This window comes from Accipiter gentilis, chromosome 33 (assembly GCF_929443795.1).
Source record: "Accipiter gentilis chromosome 33, bAccGen1.1, whole genome shotgun sequence".
NCBI classification, from domain to species: Eukaryota; Metazoa; Chordata; class Aves; order Accipitriformes; family Accipitridae; genus Astur; species Astur gentilis.
In genome coordinates, this window is record NC_064912.1 from 13,793,224 (window position 1) to 13,818,437 (window position 25,214).

Consider the following 25,214-nt stretch of genomic DNA (forward strand, 5'->3'; position numbering starts at 1 on the left):
CCAGCACTCACAGCTTTTTGTTTTCATCTTTCCAGCTTAAAACAGGCAGTTCTTCCAGCAGCTGATTAATGGTCCTTCTGCAGAAACTGCATTTTGCACATATTTAAAAATCTTGAGCTAGATAACACTTTGACCTAAAATATAATAGGTTCATTTTTTTTTCTGATAATGTCCGACATTTTTAAGTTTTAATACCTTCTTTTTGAAAAAAGCCTTTTCTAACTTGAAGAACAAAGGTGGCCAGCCTGTGGCTCTGTATGTGCGTGCACCCTCCTGCACATGTGTGGCTGGTGGGTGCCCTCAGCACATCCCTAGACCAGCTCCGGGACATACCGACACATCTCAGACCACCAGGACAGCCATCCCAGTCTGGCACCAAGAGGACCTCCTGGGCTGTGGAAATATGCCCAGCATAGTTCTCCTTCCCATGGGGTGAGGCCCCTGGGGAAATCAATGTCATCCCCTGCTTGTGAGCCATTCCCCAAATTTTCTCTTCCCCCCCCCCCCCCCGAGTACTCTTGTGTGTGTGTGATACAAGCCTGGGTTATATTAAGCCCATTGCTCAAAGGACCAGAAACGATGGCTCCCATGGGCACATAGCAACTACGCTACAGAAAGAAAGAAAAATTCAGGGAACAAGTGGCACTGTAATATATCTTACCTACCCGGAATACATCTATCCATGTACCAACCTCTATAAACACACCCATTTCTCCATATGGGTGGGTATATAGTTGTATGTACCAGTCTCAAAATACCCGTAAGTTTTTATTAGCCCCATCTGCAAATGGGGCAATGATGACAGACAAAGTGCTGTGATGCCTCTAGGCTGCTCCTTCTCAGGAGGGGGGAGTTTGGGTCTTCTCTCTCTAGGAGAGGTAGGAGAGGGAGTTTTTCCCAAAACTCAAGTAGCTCCTTGGTGCGGGAGCCTTGCTCAGGTCTCGCTTTGAATCATGCTGGCAAATAAACATGAAAGTGAAAACGGTATTGTGAGATAGTTATGCAAGAGCGGGCGGATCCCGGGACCGAGCCATTGTTCCAAACGTTTAATTAACATTATGAAAGCTGATTAAAGGAAAATCTTTAACCTCCAGGGAAATCCTATTTTCCCTCACTTCCCATACCTCTGCAATTTTCACAATGTAAGAAGGCAAGTGTTATTTCAAGGCATGATTCATATCAGCTACGACCTGATCTTTGCCACAGCCGTGTCCTACAGCTTAAATAATCACTAGCAGTGACACTAGACGGGGACACTTCTGAGGCAGCATTTTTCCCCTGTTATACCATGACCTGAATTGCCATCATAATTTCTAGACTTTGTGTCATCCTGGCACAATGACAAGCGCTCACCCACGCTCAAGAACTAGAAGTTAGCTTGCAAGGACAGCGATACCTTCCCAGACACAGCATCTCAGATACAAAGTGTGAACGACACGCCACGGTCCAGCTTCGGAACAGCAGGGGCTGTTTGCTTTGGTCACTGCAGCAAATTCCTTTGAAGGCAGGAGACCGAAGCACCATCTCCAGTGACTCCCCATCTAACCTTGAGCAGATCACTTACCCCTTCTCTTCTTTTGCAAGTGGGGATGAAGGCAGTGTTACCTCTCTCGGGGCACTGCAAACATTAATGAACGAAACCAGGCGCTGGAGATGTTTACGTGGAAAGTGCTAGTCAGCTGCGTACGGGTTGCATATTGCCTCTGCTCTCCTAGGCCTATTTTAATTATACGGCACGGCCAGCCCGTCAAGAGCCCTAATCCCAGGATCTAATCTTGGAGGCACCAGACAGCTGACTGTCTGCGCCGTTTACTCCGAGGAGCGCCCTTGGGGCTGCGACGAGGGCGATGCAGCCGAGGGGAAGCACGCAGAGCCGGTACCTGCCGGCGGGATAGCCAGGACCCTGCTCCCCCCGCCTGGCCGGGGCAGCTCAAGCTCTGCCGGAGATGCGCCTCTCTGACAGCGACGGCACGGGGGTGGCATCAGGCAGAAAACACGGCCCTGGGTCCTCCCCTGGTTAACAAGAGCCTGGGCGGAGGATGCGTCTACAGTCACCCAGATCTAATTCTTGAGAACACACACGGCTTCAGTCCTTCCCAAGCCATCAGGCTTATATAAATACATACACACACAAATACATGATATAGATACGGCCTCCGGCAGCAGTAAGAGTCTCATAGGCAGATCTTCAATAGTTCTTCCCATCTGTAGATCTTGCAGGACAAGGACATTGCAGAACTTCAGGGACCATTCTGAAAAGGGGAAAGATTATCTTTTCCCTGTTGTTTGCATTCGCCTGACGCAAAAACCATTTTAATTATGATAGAACAGGACCATCCCCACTACTCTGACTATCAAGAACAGGCGCTGCATTTGTGCACACAGAGACATCAGTAAAATAGAAGCTTTATTTACAGGATGAAATTCCTCCTTCAAAAAGCGCTAGAGATAAACCAAAGGAATATTAATGCAACATCATGAATACCAAATGCATGAAATTCTGACTCAATAAAAGGCAGACAGCTGGGTATTCTGATAAAAATGGGCCTTTATTTTTTAATTCTTCCTTTCATTACCTGGATTCTGTGTTTGTCAGAGCAACAAAATATAGTTTCTTTGATACGCGGCAAATCTGAAAACAATCCTGCAAGTAGCGCAACACAAAAACTCCCACAAAAAGGGAAAGCTATAAAATTTGAGAGGCGACGAGGCTTTCAGAAGTGCCAGTTTCCCAGTGCAATGGCTGGAAGGGTGGCCTGGCCTGGCGGCAGTTCAATCATTTTGTAACGAAGGACAAATACTTTCAACATCCTGAGAAAGAGGGCGGGGGGGAAGGGGGGCACGGCTCCCTTGCTTTCCCTCCTCCTGCTATTCTTTCTCCTCCCTCCCCCCACCCCTTGGATTTTCAATAGCTCTTTAGTGTTTCCATCAAAGGCTTTTACCATTCATCCTCCCTTCTGGTGCCTGCCTTCCACCTGTCTATCCATCATAGCCCTAACTCAGGTCCTTTTTTTTCCCCCCTTTGCTATTTTTCATGCGGTGGGATTTGTTTATAAGCTTCTGTATTACCTAAGCTCGAGGGGAGGAGGCTGCTGGGAGGAAAGTGAGAAAGCAGGATTAAGGAGGAGTAATTCAGCTCCATTGCATTTCCATCTGAACGGTCATAAAATGTGCAAATCCTGTTCCTGGGAATTTCATGTCAGAGGCCTTCCCTGCCGTTGCTCTTCCCGTGCCCCCTCTCACTCTCCTTTTCACACAAAAAACAAGTGTCAGGAAAGATGCTTGTGACTCCACGGACACCAAAGGCCACGATGTGTGTGCCAGCAGGGAGAAGGCTCCTACCAGCACGTGTGCAGGGCAGACACTCCAGATGTGACCATAAACTACAGATGCGGGGGTGGGGGGAGGCTGCAGAGATTGAATTCGGCAGGACAAGAGGAGTAAGCGGGGAAAGGCTGTTTAATACGACAGCTCCCAACACCCCCAGCTATAATTAATTAGCCTGGGTGAAAAATAAAAATAAGGTAACTTTTCAGGCTTTTTCACTCTGTAAGAAAATGATACAGAAATATATGTGATTCAGACTCCATCAGCTTGAAGAGTCGCTACTATCTCCTTTTTAGCTCATCTACCATCACAAGGCACCAAAATAGACACAGGACAGCTTTCTAGACCCCAAAGATCCACCAACAATCCATCTTTGATCAAACTGCAAGACAGAAAAAGGACCACCACCATATACAGGTCAATGAAGCTTTGTCATTGATTGAAGCAGAGGTCTACGTGGTTGGATGTGGCCTCTGTGCACCCTTGCTGCCTGACCAAACATGTTCAGAACAGCAAGTAGTACTAAAAAAAGAGGTGGCCGTTAACGTGTCCCCAACCCTAATGAGCCCACAAACCTTTTCTTGGTGGAACTTCATGTCATGTCTGCTGGACTTGGCAACAGCTGGCAGCATTCTTCCACTTATGGACACATCTTGGAGATACTGAGGATCACCCAACAGGTAGCACATGTCAAAATAAGTTTCTTTGATTGGTAGTTATTTATTATTTTTAAATAAAAGGAGAAGAGATTGAATGGGTCACCCATCAGCAGCTCAGTTGGTTGGCAACTACTTGGACAGTTTGACCATACATATGACAAGACAAAATAAATTTCACTTGCTTGCAGTAGCAGTTTGCTATAAACTCAGTCCATCAAGGATTTATAGTTCTAGCAGCAGTGGGATATATAAAATGAGAAGCCCTTTCATCCTTAAACTGCTCTGCAGTCTGGTCGAGATGATGAAGTCATTGTTTCTAAGGCCAGAGGAGAGCAGGAGTTCATTCAGCCAGTTCGGCTGTGCTAGGAGGAAGCGTGCAAATTGGGTCCAAAGACAAGAGGAGGCCCAGAGAAGCAGCAGCCCTTGGTTTTGCAGAACAGTCAAAAAGAAATCCTCAATGATGCTAGCCTTGCTTTGCAGGCTGGAGGGGAGCAGTACTTCCATCAACTAAATGATCTGAACTCTTTGGCTTCCCTGAGGGCACCGCAACAGGACAGACTGCAATCGCTCACCAGAGTCACTCTCAGATGTTTATGTTCTTCCCACCCACCAGCAGCCTCGAACCTGAGCAAGTCTTTGGCACAGCAGGTGGTATCCTTAATCCCAAGGAGGGCCAGCCCGAAGCGAAGATTAGCAGAAGAATTTGTTTTCATTAAAATCCAACCTACCATTACCATCCTATCTGATGGTGCGGGTTTAAAATGCGCATGTCCAGCTATTCTAGCAGCTCTGTTTCTGCAGGGAAAGGGCAGTTCAGCAACCCGCCTCTTCACTTTCTAATGTCTTTCTTTCTTTTAACCAACAAGTAACTAAAACAGACACAGCGAGGAATGTTAAATGCACCTCCTCCTGGAGAATTTTGCCAGCAAGTTCAATGGAATTGGGATTTTACCTTTATTATGTTTCTTTTGACCATGGAACTGGTCTGATTTTCCTCCCAGAGAAATGTTTTTCATGGGCCCGTGGAAAAAAAAACCAACAAAACAGAAAGAGACATACAAATAAACACTAATACGTGCAGGAAAAATACAAACCTTAGCACCATGCACTCCCTTCATTATTAGACAAAGGTTGGGAAGGGTTCACAAGTGTAAAATGCTCATGTGAATTATGAGATTACTGCTCAGTTTTCTTTCAAGTCGTGGGCTGGAAACAGATGGTGGCTGTAGCATTTATGACGGCACAACATGTTACTGCAAGCCTAGCCATCTCTCTCTCTCTCTCTCTCTCTCTCTCCTCAAAAATGCAGCTGCAAGGAAAGTTGTGGAAAATCACATTAATCGTCTCTTCCACCACACAGTTTTCCAGCCCTTCATCCCTGGCCAGCACATGGACAGAGCCATCTTGTATCCCAGTAAGAATACTCTTCTAATCTCTGTCCTGAATAGTTACCACTGACTGGCTTATTTAACAGCTAGTTAAAATGTGGGGTTTGTTAGCATCGTAAAAAAGCCTCCAGAAAGCAGGTCCTTAAGGTCAGAGCAGATGCCATGTGACCCCAAGCGCTCCATAAGGGAAACACTCAGAAAGAAGCAATCAGACTGTCTTTCAGCTGTTTATTTAAACATTCAGTTCAGGCCAAGCAGGTTGATTTATAGAGAAGCAGACAGACAGATACAACATTTGCAAAAGCATCTTTGTGACTTAGGAGTCCAAATCTCACTTTCAAGCATGAGTAGAAACTTTCAGAAGGGCAATCGCCTCTTGATTTTCAGTAGCATAGCCTTCCAGAGACCACAAGTTTAGAAGTACTGGGTGCCTAAAGATACAAAGAGCAACCAACCCAATATTTAAGTATCTTGCCTGTACATAAGAAAAAAACGTTCAAGCTTCACTACCCGTGTGCTTCGGTCTTGACGGGAATGCCTTGCCGCCTACAGTATGTTCATACATACAGCAAAGCTGTCCTTACAATCTGAGCGAAATACAAGAGCTGGCAGGTGGACACATCTCCCGTGGTGAAGAACAGCAAGGTAAGCGGCATGTGCGCAATACTCTGCGCGTGACAGACGTGCACCCAACACTGGCTGGTGCTAACTTGGGGACAGCACGTCTGGACTTGAAAACATGAGCTGAGCCTGGGGCACATCCCCTCAGCTCTCTAGACACCATCGAGGGGCCTGCTTGCACCAGGGAACTCTTTAAACAGTAGAAAATTATTACTTGTCATCCGTAGGATCTCTGGGTGCTTTACAAATATGAAATATTCCTGTTTCACAACACTTCTGAGAGCACCAACTCACTAACAGCAAATCCAGTAGCTTGGGATTCAGGCCCTTGTCCAAAACTAGGATTTTAGGATTACTTCTTCAATTGAGCTAATTAAGAGTCTGTCAAATATTAATTCTCCAGACAAGTGTCACTGGTAAATCTGAGTATCCATTTTGCTATTCTCACTTTGCTGGCCTCACTACCTGATTGAGAACATCAGCATCGTCTTTACCGTGTTCATCCTTAGTCATTCAAATGTATTACTGCTCTCCTCCCTGCAGCTAAGTAAGATGCAGTGCAGTATTTCTGCCTTCTAGGGTGTAGAACGGGGCAACTGAAAACAAGATAAACTTTTAGCATTCCCTTTATCAGTTTTCGCAGCTAGACTAGGAAGTTGCTACATAAATTCAATAGTGTACACACTTGAAACATTCAAAAGCATTTTCCCAGAGGTAGACTCTTTTCTGGTGATATGACCATACACATCCACTGCATTATCTATGGTAACTGCAAAAGCCCTGAGACTCTTCCTCTAAGATACAGAAGGTGCCTTTTTTTTTTTCTTTAGCAAACCTCATCCTGCAGAATTCATTAGTATCCTATGCAACAATGTACTTCCTGTAAGTAATGAGCTATAAAGTGTATTAGAAGTTTCCACTTCTGGTTTTATCTTTTCCTGATCTAGCCTGAAAATTCTTTTGAAGTTTCTCAAAGTGTTCTTCGTGTATGCTTGTTTTAGGAAATACCAGATCACTATTGGCAAACTTCTCCTTAATTAAGTGAGATAAAGGAATCAAGATGATATGATCTGCTTAATTTCCCACCTTTTTAAGGTACTATTTTTTTTTTCACTTGCCTTAGAAAAGAAACATGCTGAAGAAAATAAGGAAGGAAGAGACCTTAGAGGCCCAGAGAGGGCAAGCGTTACTATAGGCTTTCTAGTGTAGCCGAGCTTGCTGGTAGAAAGCCACTGAATAGTTAAAGCCTTCCCTCAATACTATGGAATAGTTTACTGAAAGGCTGCAGAACGCTTCTGAAACTAACATCACTCCAGGCAATGCATAAGAGGAAAAGACTAAGCTTACACTGCGTTAGCCAGTAGGCTCTTCAGGGCCTCAGCTTAGCAAGCCAACTCAGATCATGCCTAACTTTAAGCAAGAGTAACTTCAAAGAAACATCTCACATGCCTCAAGTTCAGCCTTCCACTGACTGTCTTGCTGAATCACAACTTAGGGGAATGCTGGGAGCTAATGGGAAACATTCGCACTTGCTAACTGCAGCTGCAAGGTCCCCAAACCCCTATTAGGTATGCAGACATAGCCTAACCGTTCTGGATCAGCCAGCAGGCTCTGCACAACAAATGGATACAAGCTGTTGCACAACCTCTTCTGAAGCACATGTAAGAGAAACATATCCCTCAATAAATAGTGACAATTTGATTTAAAAGCAGTATTTGTGGCAATCGGTAAAGTATGCAAGCTGAGCATTAACCTGCAGGACTCGTACGTGGCCTGTTGAAGAAACCACTCTACCTGGGATAAATTGCTTCTGTCATTTTTGTTGTGGAAACCCATTGCATTCAAGGGGAATTCAGATCCTGAACACATTTTTGAGTAGCTTCCTGGCTCCAAAGAGACCTCTGAGCATCTTACTTTATATTGTGGGTGTGTTTGGACCAAGAAACATCTTCACTCCCACGTGCATGAGCACAGAGCCCTCGGTCTGCACAGGAATCTTGCTGTCGAGCAGATACGTCTCTCAATCACACACAATACAGCATGAGACCTTCCTCTGCACGAGGGACATGTTGGCATCAGGGAAACATCAGCCCTCAAGGCAAAGGGGAAAGGGGGAAACTGCAGTGCTTAGTGGGAGCCAGGGAGGATGTGTCTTCAGACAGGACTGTTTGAGCACAAAAAGACGTTATCTTGGCTTCCTTGAAGTGCTGCAGCATCTCTCCCTCCTTCTCTGGCCCCACACAGCTGACACAGCTGGGCAACAGGCTCCAGCAGAACAGGGCCCATAGCAGAAAACCTGACCTCTCGAAACTTCCCTGGTCTTCAGCTTGAACCAGCACCACCTTTATATAGAACAGACACGTAAAGCCGAAGTGCTAAGGAAAAGGTGAAGCATGGCTGGAGTAAGGCAGACTCCCCACCTGAAAGATCAGGCTGTCCCAGCAGCGAACAGGGCATGCAACAGGCACTTGAAAAGTCACTGCTGGGAAACACCTACACCAAACAGCAGAAAGCAAACTTAAGGTTTGAGTGCTGCTACCCAGAGAAGGAAGGCAACACTCATGGTGACATCCCTGGGTCAAAATTAGTCTCTCTGCAGAACAAAGACAGAGGCATTCTGAAGCCAACTGAGGCTTCTTAGAAGTCTTGTAAAAATGAATTAAAATTGGATGCCCAAATTGCTTAGACTAGTGAAAAAAATCACAGCTAGGGATGTCAGGCAATTCTGGCGAGCTCTTGATGCTTCACTGAGGTCTACAAGTTTGAGTTCATCCCCAAAGGGAGCTGAGGCCGCTCAGCACTTCACCCACAGACCCTCTGTGAACAGTCTTCTTTCTTGTGGTCAGACAGGGGATATCTTGAATTTATGTCCTGCTTCGCCCCTTGTAAGCAAACAAAACAATTTCTATGAGTTATTCTACCCACTAATTGCCAAGGAAAAGTCTGGTAACAAATGCTCTGCATTTTTGACAGGTCAGAGGCTTCCCTAAACAAAGTTGCTGTTTTATGTTTTCTAGCAGCACATGTTCACATCCGGGGACCTCGGCAAATTCCAGTGTGGATGAGTCTCTGTGGGAAATTGCTTTTCCAGATTTTCTTGTTTTAACTGCTCCAGGAAATGAGTCTATTTTTACAACAACACTAAACAGCAAAATATGAAATCATTATCTGCTTCGTGGCAAGAGTTTCGGGTCAATTCTCAGGTAACTGTCATCTCCAGTGAAGTCAATGCAGTTGAATCTATTTATGCAAGTTAGTGATCTGGCCAATTATGTAATTGGTTGATCAGTTACTGGAACATAGAGCTACCATTGGCCTAAGGAGTGTCCCATTTTCATAAGTCTCAAAGTTCATCCAAGCCCTGATGTATTGATAAGTGAAGTATTCAAGTATTATGGTCTGTAAAGATCATCATTAACTGCTGAAAGGTTTAAGCATGAGCATTTTCTACGAACATCTACTTTGTCAGTGAATGATCAATATATGTAGTATACTTCCTGGATTCTTTTTTCACCTGCCAAATACACCAGGGTGCGATTTTCAGAAGTGTTTAAAATGCTTTTCTTCTACTTATCTGTGACTGCTTTCAAGAATCAAGATGTTTGCAAAATCCCCAGGGGATTTCAAGTGCTATGGGCTCAACTGCATCTCTGGGTGCTTCTGGTTTTTGCATACCTGATCTTAACAGCTACTCTCAATTTCAAAGATGGACGGTAAAACCAGTTGCCTGCATTATGCAAGATGAAAGATAGTGCGTAGAGGCCAAAACACCAGGTCTGATCTTGGGAAGATGAGTGTGCAACACTTGTTAGAAACTTGGCTCCTTATTTCCCTGTTTGAGGGACTACTCCAGCCTTCGTATGTGGAGTTCTTTTCTGTTGAAGCACACAAGTCAGCCTTTCTTTGTGCATTTTTATCTAAGATCCTGGAAGACATCTGGCATGCACAAGTATCAGCCCCAACAGAAATTTTTAGATGCTAAAACCTCAAACCAAGTCAGATTTGATGGCCTGCTAATGAGTCAAATACAATAATGATTGGATTCCCCTCTAGGAGAAGAAGTAACTGGAAGAATGTGACACTGAAACCTTCAGTGACAGAAATTCTATCACCAGGACGTCACCAGAATTTCATGTATTGATTATGAACGAGACTAAGAGTTATCACGTCCTTAGTTTCAGGTTGGGAACTACATATTCTTGACTTTACACCTAACTGAAAAGCTCACCAAACGTCACTCAAGAGACTAGCATACAGAAAACAAACTTAGAGACAATATCTAAGGAAAACAGTACCTAACCTATGTTCTTTGATTTACAACTGTGATTGCAGGCCCCACCTCACAGTCATATGCCATGATAATAGGTAGCAGTTCAATGAGAAGCAGCCATAATTTTTTACATGTTGTAGTAATTCTGAGCTACTTCAGCACATAATTTAGCCTGATACAGCAAATAATTAGAATGACTAAAGGGACAGGTAACATTCCACAACTGAAAAATTAATGATCAAGTTTTGATCTTTTTCATTTTATCTTCTAATTACTTTTTTTTTTCCCCTAAACTAAAAGTTGCCAAATTTCACAGGAAATTTGTTCTCAGTATTTTTTCCCATCTCAAATTTGTCTGTTACTGGTATGACTCTGAGTTTTCAAATTATATTCTCTGAGGTATCCAAACAGATAATCTTAAATGGGCTCACTAGCACTAGTAATTGCAGTCCTGAATCCACCCACGCCAGGCAAGTACTTTCCCAAAAAAGAACAAACATGTATTTCAAAATGGCAACCTCCATGGGAGTAGAAGAGAGAGGAATTCTCCCAGCTGTTTTTCTAGTTGTATATTCTAGTCTTGTTACTTCATCTTTGGGATTGCTTACAACATACTTCAGTACCCTAAGAGCACGAAGACCCCCATCCCACAACTGGGATCCTGTGTCAGGAAGGCACACCCTACTTAAGAAGAGTAATAAAGCATCAACTCTGTTCCATCTGCCTGAGGTCAATGTGATGTTTGTCCAAAGTTACAAGCATGCTTAGGCACTGGTTTGAAGAAGGGCAAACACAGGCACCTCTTAAAGTGCTTTTCCACGTTAGGGCCTGGGAAAAAAATCAGGATTGGGCCCATGATAAAAACAGTTCCCTTAGGAAATGTTACCCACACCATAAAAGGAGTGAATGACACAGAACTGAAGGGACGTACAATGAAAATTGTCTACTGAATTTTTGTAAATTCCCATAAAATCTGAGTCTTGATTTGTTCTATGTGGATAATTTTCACTGCAAGTCACGAAAGGTTGACGCCTTAGAGATGCAGGAAATGACTAGCTCATGATAGCATAAAAGACTGCATAATTGCATGGGCAGAAAGCTGGATTTTCATCAGTCACTACATTCTCTTGACGATATCGCAGTGGTTTTTGATCATGTATCCAATGCACAATAATTAGGCAAAATGACTTACCCTCAATCTTTTCAGTATTTAGCTCTAAGGGTGCAAGGATTCATTCTTGGAAAGGGAAGATGGTCGTGTGATTTAGGGCACTGGAAGAGCACTCAGATCTGAGTCCTATCCCTGGTTCTGCCATAGCCTTGCTGTGTGACCTTGCACAGTCATTTCTCCATGCCTCGGTCTCGCCTAAAATGGGATAACAATAGTTCTTTATTTCAGAGGAGATAGGAGTACAAACCAGTTCAAGGCTGTGCCGCAGAGATGCTACAGCAAAGAGTGGCACAGAAAAGCTCAGACATGGAATAATACCTTGCTATTAAAATGTGGGAAAATACACAGCAATTAAATGGAATAATAAATACAAAACATAGGCTGACTTTTGAGGAAGGCAACACTGATAGGCTTTTCTCTGTTACCTGAAATTAAAGCAAACTTAAGTGGGATTCTTATGAGTTTAAACAATTTTTACCTGACTCTGCTTCTGAGATCTGCTAGTACTAGAAGCTGTGTTATTAAGAAATACCAAGAAAATTACTTCATTGAAAACCTCCACATTGTTTCTGTTTTAAAGCAACCATGATTTCCAGCCCAAAAGAGGGTCAGATAAATATTGAGTAAGATTTTCGAAGCCATGGAAGGGGCCTACGAACATGATTTCTTTCAATTTACAGTAAAATATGAGCATGCAAATCTGAGGTAGCTTTGAAACTTCATCTTTGCTTTTGGGTACACTTTCAAATTAAATTATAAATGGGGCCACTGATCTTAATTGAACTGTCAGATGTCTGGAATAGCTTCTATGCCACTGTTCCAGAGTTACACTGTTGCTGGAATTGGACAGAGCTTTAGCAGGGAGCCTTCAGTAATGAGTATTTTTCCAAATGCAAAGATGAATCCTTTTCTCTCCACAAACACCTGTCTATGTAACAGCATTTGTCTTTCCTATGGGGGTCAGTTATGGGCCTGTATGCCTGGGAGACAGGATCTCGGGGCACATGCCTAGATAAAGCAACTGATTTGGAGATAAACAGATAAAAAAGGTTGTTCTGTCAGGCAGGAGGAGAGAGAAGAGAGATATGATGAGACAGATCCTAGGAAGGGAAAATCAATTTTGAGAGACAGAAACAGAGGGATGGGAAAGTCAGGCAGAGAATAGCTGGAAAGTAGACCACAGCAATGCAACAGGGAACCGAGGAGGACAGCCAAGAGAACCTCATAGCCGGAATGCTGAAGCCCGCTGGAGGGAGGAGACCCATGAGATGCTGTTCCAAGCAGAGTTAAAAGCCTAAGCTCAAAGACACGGAAGTGTTGGAGCTGCCCAGGAACCTCCAGGGCTGGAGAGGAGCAACTGCCTGTAGTCACCACGCACTGTCTAATAAAGCAGATGCCAAGCAGGACGGAGGACAGGAGAAAAAGAAAGCAAACTGGCACGTAATCCTTGATTTCACTCAACAAAAGCAACTGAAGGGCAGCTCTGGAAAGATGAAGCACAGGATTAGATGTAATGAATTGACTAGAGAACCAGTGATCGTGCACCATATTATAACACTGAGATTGTTTTCAGGCAGTCCCCTACATATACACTTTCTGACCAGAAAAGATCTCAAAAAAGATTAAATCAGACCAACAACTTCTGAATCTCTGGACAGAGGAAGTGACTGCAGAACGTAAAACAGAAAAACGTTTTATCCCCAAATATCTACCTTCTATGTGCAAGGACAAAAACGACAAGGTGTTAAAGGATTGCATGGAAACGTGACTTACAACTATCATCTTCAACTCCTTCATTAAGCCCCCATACTAGACCCCCACCCCACAAATAAAAGAACTGTCAATCAGATATCTTGCAGCTCCAAATGCTCACACCCTTCCCTGTAACACTCCAAATGCAGCACTTTAAAAGTCCAGATGGAGTCCACCACCTCCAGTAGACAGTGGAAGAAGATATGACACAGCATTCACAAATGCACAGAGAACTGTTTAATTTACAGCCACAATGGTGAAACAAACCATTTCAGAGCTTGGACATTCAAAGTTAAGTCTGACACTCATTCTTATATTCACTTATTGTGCTTAAGTATTAGAGAACACAGGATTACATTAACCGTACACGACAATCTGAGATCCCTGCAGGACCGAGTAGTGGAAGGGATGAGCAAGAATGAGGGACCAGCCCCTCAAGTGGTGTAAGCTGGTACAGCTCCATTGCACGCAATGGAGTGATGGTGATTTACACCAGCTGAGGATATGGCCCTTGAAATGTCCAACTTAACTTTGAATTAATGTCTCCTGTGTCACAACTTTTAATGTTACTGTTCCTTCTGGTTGTATCTGCCACTTTGAAGAAGAAGGACTAACACCATAGCCTGTAATGTTCGAAAGGCTGGCAGGTAATATCTCAGCTGGACTACAGTAAGTGATGCTCACATCGTGACACTACTCCTCATATCGTAAAAACCGTGGACTGGATCCTCATCTGATGTAAATTAGCTTAGGGGCGGCTGAAGTCAAAAACGTTTGCCAATTTATACTAGCTGAGAATATAGCCCTGAGATTTTTGCGTTTGCTGCTGCATGCCATATAAACACTGTGCTTGAGAACAACGACTCACGTGTGTTTCATTCCTGGTAATAAATTAACTCGAGACCACAAGTCTCAAACAAATGACTACTGGAAAAGACTCCATTCAGTCTTCATTCTCTCCTGGTTTTCTGAATTTGGCATAACACACTTATTTCCTGGCACCAATAAAATGCATGCCTCTCAGTTTGCTTTTTTTTTCCAAGAATACTGTAGGGCCAGACTCTCTCGTGATGTAAATCAGCAGAGCTCCATTATACTCGATGGAGTTACTCCAGGGAAGCTGGCCCACAGATCTGAATGCAACCTTCTTATGCCAGTGCAACCACAGGACTCTCAAAAAGTTGGTTTTGCAAATTATTCCACTTAAGTGACTTTTGACATCCTTTCATACCTGCACAGTGTCTGAGTGGGTCACATAATGCTTTTCATCTACATGATTTTAATGGATATATGGGGTTTTTTTTCATTAGATATCTTTTAGACAAAAAAGGAACGGAGCAACATTATTGGCATCCCACTGAAACATAAATATATAAATTACATTTTATACACTTTTTTAAACGCAGACACATACATTCATGTGCATAACATTGTGAACAGTACACTTAGTGGAAAACAAGCACAGACAATCTTAGTTAAATGTATTTCCAGTTTTGGTGCTCAACAAATACACTGGGAAAATGATCACAAAATAGAACGGTGACTAACTCTATCTCTGCATTAGCATCTGAAGCCAATAATGCCTGTTAGCTAACATTGCTTTGTTTGGTTGAAATTGGACATAGCTACAGGAACAGGAGGGGAATGTTTGAACTATTTTTAAAGAAACTGAGAAGTTAAAAATCTCTCTCTCTTCTGTTGTTTTAAGGTTCTGCAGTTCATTCACATTTGAAGATATTTTTTATGAGTGGAAACACTGTCTTCAAGACAAACTTTTTTGTGTTCCAAACTAAGAAAACTCTTTCATCTCTCTGTAGATGTTTCACAAATAAAAGAATCCAGTAGTTCATTTTACATATCCAATGTGATAATCCAAATAAAACAAAGGGTACATAATCCAAACTACTGGGGTGGGGCAGTGATTTTGGCCAAATGAGTAGCCATGTCATATCTGGCACAGCCCTACATTTCCAAAGCAGTACAGAAGGATTCAACCGTGTGGCTCCCACTGCAATCCATGGGGAACTGAACATTTAATCCTTTGGCACTTTGAAAACATAGGAGCTGGTGCCAGACTATTTTATCTGCCCTGCTATAGTTAAAATAGATTTTGATGTTATTTGGGCTATTCTACTACAAAAATATGACCACAAAATGCTTTTTTTTTCTTTTTTCTTTTTTTTTTTTTTTTTGGTTCAAGAAAACATAGCAGGCTTTCTCAGGTATATAAAACTGTTAATTTTTAGATAAAAATACAAACTTCACCTTTACAAAAACACATATTTCTGTTGAATACACATAAAGCATAACATTTTACCAAAAATAAAGAATTTTAGGTTTTGTTCAAATATTTGCAGCAAGGTAGTTCCCATGCCACCATGACATTGTACAATGCAGATACAAGAATTTGTACATTTCACACAGCTCCAACATGTGAAATAAAAGTATCTGTATACTGATAAGAATGACAATTGCTAACACAATATCACTAGTAGGCAACTGGCATAATTCTTAAAGGAAAAAAAAAGGATTTTTGCATGGATATCCTATGATTTGTTTACGCACATCTCTCTTTTTTTCTCTTTTTTTTCTTTTTATGTAATGCTTTAAATTACGGGGGAGGTTGGGGAACATAAACCAAGAAACGTCTAGAAAATTATGCATAGGTATACCATTTTTATTTTAATACATCTCATTAGTCTGCATCCCACTAGGAGAAATACCGTAATGTTTTGTGTTCTGCTTATTGTTATACCAGTCTTTTATATGTGTTATTGGCAAATGTAGTCCAAGAGATAATAAAAAGCTAGGCAAAGAGTAAAAAGAAAACTTAATAATCACTTTATGGTGTAAAAAAAAAAATCCACTTAAGGCTCCCCAGAAGGTTTTTTTGTATAGACTTTTAAAACACCACCAAGCAAGGATGTATTGTTCTATAGTGTTTGCGTGGCATTTGATCATTTCATACATTCCTGCTTTTTTTGTGCCTGAAGTCCACCAGTGTCCATCCATCTTCATCAAGAACGCAGGCACATTTCTTGACGTAAAGCACCGTTGACTGCTCTGACAGAAATCCACTATTCACTTAGATTTTTGTCATGTTTTTGAGTACTTTTGGTATCCTCCATTCATTCAACTGTCTTTTTTTTCTTTTCTGTTTTTCTTTCTTTTTTTTTTTTTCTTTTTTGGACAGGGAAGCTTCCTATTGTTTCACAGAGTGCTACAATACTTGCTTTGATGTCACATTAAACAAATGTACATTGTCTCTTTGTTCTCATTAAGTGTTCTTTTGAGCCAGTTTTTTCACACAGGAGAACAAATAAAGTATACAGTCAATAAGCACCATACATAGTAGGTTCAGGAATGTAACAAACCATGTACATCCATGTCCCAGAGAGAAGTTTTTTTTCTAGCTTATTTTCACCTTACATCTGCAGGAGAGAAAAAAGATACAATAACTCTATGATTAGAATCAAAGGTCCTATCCTCTAAGTAGATGACTTAAAAAAAAAAACTGTTCTGCATGAAGAGTCACTAACCTGGGACAAGAAGTTCTAAATGCTGTTTTGATTGAGTTTACATGCTCACTTTTAAAGTTGAATTTTAGAAAATCTTTGCTTCTATCATACTACTCCCAATAAATACCTGTTAATCTGAAACAGGATATCAAGTTTAGCATTCTTTAGAAATGATACATCAGTATACATGAAAACTGCCATTGGGAGTTTATGTGCAAAAAATAGGTGCTTGAAATTAAATTCACCACCATCCAGGCGTTAGGCACATACACTGCAAAATCCAAATCATTCCCACTCCAAATACTAGAATCAATTGCAAGTGCTGCACTTTACATTATTTCAAGTCATTAAGAAATGGAAATTCCATATTTAATTTGGAATGTGTATCGCCATCATCATACATTGCTAATACGTTGGCCAAAGGATTTCAGCCGTTTTTGCATTGAGAGGGTGTTAAGTTTTTCACTACACTGAAAACCTCATGAATTTCAATGACTGATTGTCAACATCCTACTGAGACTGAACAGACGAAAAAAAAGATCTTAATTTTCTGGTATAAGTAACACAGGGCCCTGCAACACAAAAAATGGTATTTCTAAGCATCTTCCTTGTCAGGTAGGCAGATCATCAGACCATCTCAGGTGCATGTACAATCAATCCCAGTTCATGCCAAAACATGGGTTTGATGGTCATGCATACAATAGTATTTGCTGTATGTACACTCAATGTTTTACAGCCAATGACTGGGAACATGACAATTTGTAACCTGGCAATTCATTCATGCATTATTATGTGATGCTTTGACCTCAGAAATCAATAATAATGAAACAAAAGCAGAGGCAATGGAACTTGAGATTTCAGAAGCTGAAGTATTAGCACCCTCCAAAAAAAAAGAAATAAAAAAGGCAAGAAAAGGAAGTAGCTCAAGAATGTAAGATGCTGATGGTGATGTGGAGCTTAAAGGAAAAATACCAGCAGGTAGAATTATCAAAGCCAATCAAATCTAATCTCTTTGCAGCTTTGAGGTAGCAAGTGTCAAGATTTTGAACAGTGATTAAGTTGAAGTGATGATATTTGATTAAGTTTTCCATACTTGTGCTATTAGGGTGTTCAGCATATAGGTCCTACCTGAATATCAAATAGTTCCAGTAGATTTTATGTTGGTTTTAACTTTTTTCGTTTCCGTTTTTTACCTGATTCCCTAGGCCTTCCTGTTAACATAAGGGCAGGGCTGGTAAAAAGCCCTAAGGTAATGCATTTTGTTGAACACTGAAGTAATAAATACTCAAACCATTTACATTTCAAAAGAAATCTCATTGTCCTTTGCATTAAAGTAATAACTTTATAACGTCTGATTTGACATTCCATTTACAAAGTAATTATACAAAAGCAAAGAAATAATAAACGAAGTTGGCATTACATACGTCATTTCCAAGATCCATCTATAATTACTGTTACCATGCAGTATTCAACATTTGCTTTCAGCTCTGTAGTTAAGCTATTTTCAGCTCACCATCCACTTGCTGGTGCAAGTTTTGCTCCTATCAGTAATTAAATCCTAGAAATCTATATTCTTCCATGACAATTCTACCCCATTTTTCACACACTTCAAAAAGAAAGGTTTTCATCTTAAAATCTTAACTGCTTAGTCTTTGGCAATTAAAGACTTTTTGGAAAGCTGGACTTGATCTAATGAAACTTTTTTCCAAATAGAAGACATAGAAAAAATATCAAGCCATACACACATAAAAATAACCATTTTCAATGTGGTTTTGTCTACTCATAACTCAACCTAGTTTCAGCTAAAACACTCAGCTCAGATTATAAATTGATGTCCAATAAAAAATCACAGCAGAGGCCTAACTTTTCTTTTATACAAATTATACTTCTTCTGCTCTGTACATAGCAACTGAAGTTTACATTTGCTTACACCAGATTTATCTCTCCATGCTGGATGGAGACAGTGCAGAAAACCCTTCTTTACCCAGCCACCTACGAAATCCATCACCTTTGGGCAGCTTTCCTCCTATATTTAACTGCTTTTCATTGATTCTAATTTTGGGCTGGGTCTAGTGCACCCTTAAATTCCTAGCAGAGGTGCAAAACAAACTTTTGAGGCTTCCTTCAACCAAAATCAGGAGAAAGGGAGGTGCCCTTTCTACTGTAGTGGGTTTTCTGAATAAGTGTCAAGTTCTGCATTGATTGCACCCTAGTATGAGGATCTGAGCTAATTATTTTAGGTGGTTTTATGAAAGTCAGATTTAAAGTAAATGCTTTTCCCCACAAATCTTTCCCCATGGTAACTTCAATGTTGTCTTGGTAAGGCAAACTTAGGTTTAATGTGACAACTGACAATAAATTCTTGACTATATGTAAGTAAGAAAACAACAGGAACAGGCAATGTTGTTTCAGAACTCCTTACTCTTGAATACTGAATTTATTCCTAAGTGCTTTACGTTCATTTCATTAATATTTTCCCCAAGGTCAAGTAAATCTCAGCCTTAGCCCTGTCTCCACAGTCTAAAGAAATTAGGCAAGAGAGTTCACCAATAAGCTGAACATGACAACCTTTAACTTAGTTAAGCAAGACCTGAATACTACTGGGCATTTACATTTATTTATTTAAAGGTTAACTTAATGAGAATTGATACACTTTAAAGTTCAAATCCAAACTCTTTATACAGCACAAACTATCCCTAATTTTGCATCTTCAACACACAGAGAAGTAGCTGGGAGCTTCTGTACTGAGTTCACTGGAAGCAAAGTTTGCTTTACATTCTTTACTAATATAAAAATAAGGTCCATATGAAATCAGCATAAATGCAAAAATAAAATGAAAACATACCAGTTTCTTCTTCTCTATAATCTGAATTAGTATTTGATGATGTACAGGTGCATTCCATATGCTCTTCTAATCTCACCAGAACTTCTTTTAATTTTGGCTTTTTTCTAACATATTCCACTTTTGCCACCTATAAAATATGATGAGGTATGTACTGAGACACATTAACATAGTTATAGTTCAGAACTGAAGACAGGTAACTAAATACCTCTATTTTTTAATGTAGCCAAACCCATATAAAATGCTAGCACACTAATCATCTTTTATCTTAATTGTGCATCGTGTTACTATTTATTGCAGAGACTATTTGTTTATTCAAGTTCAGCAGTTTGAAACAACTTTCTTTTCCCCCAAGAGATAAAACAATTTCCCATTCATTTTGGTTTGAAGTTGTAAGCAGCTCAGCTTTCACATATATCACAATAAGCTTCTATACAGATTCCAATCAGTGGTTGTTCTTGTAGACTGCCAATTTTAGCCTGATCTTCCGTACAGGTTGACCACTGTTCTTAAGCTGAAGGCTAACAGTGAAGGCATTAGGTTGGTTTGTAATACGTTTTATTATTTACAAATTGGTGTCTCCAGACCCCTCTGAACGTAGTGTCCTCAATAATACAGAACCAGGATCTGAATATCAGCTGAGAAAGCAGCAACCTCAATCCTACTCACTTGCAATGACCTGGGACTTGTTTACAAGAGCTCCCATGCACTGTTTTTTAGGTCCAAGGGAACTACCACTCGCAAACTGGATCCAGCCTTTGGCTTTATTGTGGGTAGCTGGCAGGTATGCTATTTCTCTACAGTCCATCCAACTGCTTCCAACTGCACTGCTCCACTTTGGGCCAACGCACTGGTATCCTTAAAAAAAAAAGTCTGGAGGGAAGGTGAGGTCAGAGGAAGCAGCATGCTGGAGAAGCTCTGGCTACATGCAGGTCTCTCATCTGAAGGAAAGCAATGCAGAGAAGAAGGATGTTGGGGTGGGGAGGATACTGAACGTGAGGACATCCTGACCAACTTGGTGCTGGCAGCCAGGAGACGAGGAACAGCGCAGGGGGCAAGAACACTGCTGTACTGCGGTGCTGAAATGGGTTGTGGGATGGTGGGTGCCAACTTGCACAAAGTGTAACAGGCATAATGGTCACAGCTGTGCAAGGGAATACGGCATAATGTGGGCAAAGAGAGTGCTAGACAGTGTGTAAGGGGTCCAATGTTTAGTTTACAGTTGTGTTAAACACTGCATGAATAGGTGATAATCATTTGCTTGAAATGGAAATCACTGAAATGAAATCATGGCTTCTCAGTCCTACTGATGATTTATCTAATATCTGACAAAAGGGGGCTGCAATGTGGCTGTCCCAGCAAACAAGAAGACTACATAGTACAGGTATGCATTATAAATAAGATAGATGAGGGAGCAGAAGGACAAGAGAGGCTGGTTGTCTCCACAAAAGTTACAGGACAAAGCCATTAAGTCTGATCCAACCAAAAGCTCCCATTAGTATCAAATAAAGCATCCACAATTACACTAGACTCTCCTGGTAATGGTTTACTTGTGTGTTTGGTAGGGATTTAATACTCCACATCAAACTTCACGCTATGAAAATCATTCCCTGGTGCTCCCAAAACTGGAACAACAGTGTCACAAAATGAGAGTGGTGGCTGGAAAAAAACATCACATTCCCAAGTTCCCAGAAACACTCTTGTGGCTCTGTGGACACAAACTACCAAGGACCTCCAAATGACAGTAACAGAAGCTAGAGCAAAATCCTGGCCTTATTAAAAGTCAATGGGAAATCTGCCATAGCTTTCATGGAGCAAGGAGTTCAGATCCACATTTTAGTCACTGCCTCTTGTGTCAACAGGATCTGGAGACAATTTTCATTTACCCAGCAAACAAAAGTTGCAGAGAGACAGATGCAGTAACTAAAGTGTCCACATTAAAAGGTATGTTCCAAAACTGTCAGATCTCCATATAAACAGATTAAGAGCTGGCCGTGACATACAAGAATGCTTTTGCTGAAAGACCAGCTATGGGTCGAAGCAGTATGTTTCAAAATCTCCTATCAGAACCCAACTCCATCAAGTCTTTGAATGCAAAGATTTGAAAATGTATGGTACAGCTGAGTCATCTGGCATCAAAGGATGACTAATCCTTAAAATTTACGAAAACAAACAGTAATTAAGACACCTCCATCATCAGAGACAAAGAAAGAGACCCAGCAATCATAAAACAGCTTTCAGATCTGCCATGCTTATTACAGCTGTTAGAATAAACCAGTCTTATTGAAAATTACATGCAACAAAAATAAACTGTAATCAAGCTTTTTAAAGTCTGTCCTTGTTTTGCTTGGTTTTCCAAGCTAAAATATATATACAGTTCCTGTGGCTATTTGGTATTAAACAACATTAAAAAAAACCTGAAAACGATAATACTTTGAATAGGATCATAATGAATTTATGCAGCAATTTAAAGCTGGTTTTTACTGTACTGTAGTTAAGATACAATCCAGCATACATTCCACTGCCCTACTTCATGCTACGCAAGCTAAAGGAATGTCATTTTGTAAGATGTTGCATATATTCAAACTGAAGCAGCACAAACCAGATAAATTGCTGTGCTTGTGTCATCTATTAACACCTGCTGGCCCACAGGATGCTAATCTAAAATGTTGAAGGTTGCAGTTCAGATTTTCAGTGGATATAAACAGAGATACCTATGCTAACATCATGGGATTTGGCCTTGTGTTAGCATCTTTTTTCTTCTTTATATTTTTCTCCCTGGTGTTTATCTTGCACAGTTATTCTCAAGTGCCGAATGCTCCGAGATGGTCAGTCCTCAACAAACCAAGATCAGCTTCTTTTGCTTGTCCCTAACGCAACAAAACTAAAAATCCTCAAATCTTCCAAACCACAAAATATCACTATATAAAAGCTCTCTAAGAGAAAGGCAGTGAAATAACTGACTAGCTTAGTTAAATGGTGTATAATTAATTGCTGGCACCATACTTGCATCACCGTAGACTCTAGCTACTATCCTGCGGTACGGTGTGGTGGCTAAGTACAAATGAAAATAAAATCTGATAAAAATATATGGCCTAACAGAAACATCATGGGAACACCTTTTCTAGAGCATCTCCAGCAGAGATGAAATCAGGGAGTAACAGCGGGAAAAAAAACAAGACTGTAAGCAGAAGTGACAAAAACACCACTAGCACAAAGCCAAAATTTATCGTGGGCAGGAACTTGCAAAAGAAGTTGCAGCGCAGAAAATTCCTCACAACAGCAAAACTCATGTGGCTGATAGGTAAATACAGGACAGGAAATTAAACCAAAAAGCAACTGAACGAGCATGCTTTTTGGAATCATCTGTTTCTTCCATCTTAAAATAAACGTGTGCTGGTAAGATGGAGGGAAAACCTGCCTTCACCTTGCAACTGTGATCTTTGCAGCCCTCAGGTCTGCAAGGAAGACGTAAGCCAACAGGGCATAAAGGCACCACAACGACTGAGCAGGGACCAGGGATCCCGCGGGGCCTGGCAAGTCACCAAGTGTTTCGCAGGCCTGGAGCCACTGCTCCAGGGACAGGACGGCAGGGCTGGCGCGATGCCTTCCAGGACACAACCACGCCAGCTGTGCATGCCTCGGCAGCGCAGGCAGCATGGGAAGCAGCGGGGAGGCCAGCCACCTCAGAGCCTGGCAGCCACCCATCCTAAAACACCCATTAAAGACATTGACAGGGCACTCCTCTGGCAAAATCCCTACCTCAGAAAAGCCCGTTCCCGGTTATTTAGGGTGTGGGGTACGGAGAGCTTTACCTACAGGGAAGCGAGGCCCAGGGGTGCACTGCCCTGTCAGCGCCCGGGTCAGGCAGAAGCCCTGTCACAGCCCCGGGTCGGGGAACTGCGGCCCTGCCAGGCCCCGGGGCGGCGGGAAGCCCTGTCACAGCCCCGGGTCGGGCAACTGCGGCCCTGCCAAGCCCCGGGGCGGCGGGAAGCCCTGTCATAGCCCCGGGGGGGGGGGGGGGAGGGGGGGGCGGCGGCGGGAAGCCCTCTGCCGGCAGCGGGGCAGGCTGGGAAACGCAGTCCCCGCGGCGCGGGAAGCTGAGGCGGCCGCGGGGCAGGCTGGGAAGGCGTCGGGGGAGGGGCAGGAGGGTGAAGCGGCGGCGGGAGCCGCCTCAGAGGGCGGTTTGGCGGTGCCTCAGGGAGGGCACGGCGGGAGGAAGGGTCCGGCGGCAGAACCGGAGGGTGCTGCAGCAGACTCGTTACGGGAGGGGGATGGCCGATGTGGGGTCTCTACGTCCTTTCTCCCTGAGCGGGAGCAGCCAGACCTTGCCCTCTGCCAGGGGACTCGGGGTGACAGGGTTCCTCTCATGCGCTGAGGGCACCTCTCTGGTTTTCCGTCTCCGCCTGTATCGGGGTTTCCCTTGTTTCTCCCATCCTTAAATTGAGCTCTGATACCTGTCAGCTGGTCCTGCCTGCAGGTCCCACCAAGTGCTGGCAGTAATCTCCAGTTGAGCCACAGCTAAAATCAAAGTGCTGTTTGTCCTAATCATAGAAACGGTCACTGAAGAAAAACGTTCTTAAACCTGCAAACATGACATACGACATACGGCCATTTTACCTACGCATGCAATTTGTTCTGCAAGGCTTTTTTAACCTCTTCAGAGGCTGGGTAGCTCAGCTGAACAACTCGTTCTGAATGCCTGCGTTTTTTTCTGTCTCTTCGAAACCTCTCTGCACAACTCCCAGATGACAACTGAGGAGCTGCTCCTGAATTCCCTCCTTTCCAGCTTCTTTTCTCTCTGTCCTTCCCTCATACTAATTTACTGTAAGAATATACTGCGTTCAATTTCCCCGAATCAGCTCAACCTTGAATATTCAGAAATGGCTGAAGCTGGTATGGCTATGGCTGAAGCCCAAGCAGAAGGCAAAGCTGAGGTAGATGGAGTGAATTAGCTCGTTTCTTAATTTGGAAATGAGCACTGCTGCAAACAACCGTAATACTCAGCTTGGTTATTCAAAATTAGCAGTATAGGCAGGATTTGCTCCATAATATTAACTGTTTTTTGCTTCTGTGACCAAAAACACTAAGAACATCATGATCAACATTATGAAAAACCTCTTGGGAAGATTCAGTTCAGAAACCCCCCAAATAAATTATGGTCTGGTACTTGGTAAATACTTGGTCTCGCTGTGCAGAAGCAACAGAATCTGCAGATGTTACCGAAATGCTTTTGCAGACAGGGGAGGAAATATGTCTGTAACAGACACCAACAACCCTAACTCACCAATCCTTGTCACCATTACTCTATTGGGAGAGAAATGCAATTCTTTCCTTCCTATCAAACAGGAACTCCCAACCAGCCTCTTTATTTCAGTCCGATTTTTGCAGGGCTGTACAGGTACAGCTTGCTGAATAGAGATGTCTTTAGGACAAGGGGCTGTGCTCTCATGGGCTCACTCTGTCATGGTGTTACCTTTTACTAACTCCCCCCATGAAAGGGAACCCTTAGAGGACCCATCTTGGGGAAGCCGTTCCACCATCACCCCTGGTTTGGAGCTTTCCTACAGCTCCAATTCCACAAGCCCATTAACAGTACTTCCCTGACCAAAGCTCACTGAAGGCAAAGTAAGGACATCCCCGAACCCTACAGCCTTTGAATCATG

General features: G+C 42.3%; 1 protein-coding gene across 5 annotated transcripts in view; it reads right to left on the reverse strand.

Annotated features, from left to right (window-relative positions):
- Positions 1-2,630: 2,630 nt before the first annotated feature.
- PDGFA (platelet derived growth factor subunit A) overlaps positions 2,631-25,214 on the reverse strand; it is a 36,987-nt gene continuing 14,403 nt past the window's right edge. Inside the window, exons 5-7 of one of the 5 annotated variants that reach the window (XM_049791313.1) lie at positions 19,552-19,678; positions 11,458-11,631; positions 2,631-5,295 (exon numbers count right to left, since the gene is read on the reverse strand). In XM_049791313.1, the coding sequence (XP_049647270.1) occupies positions 11,498-11,631; positions 19,552-19,678 (261 nt within the window). In that variant the 3' untranslated portion in view covers positions 2,631-5,295; positions 11,458-11,497. The other 4 variants (XR_007504540.1, XM_049791314.1, XM_049791312.1 and 1 more) reach the window with 4 other exon arrangements.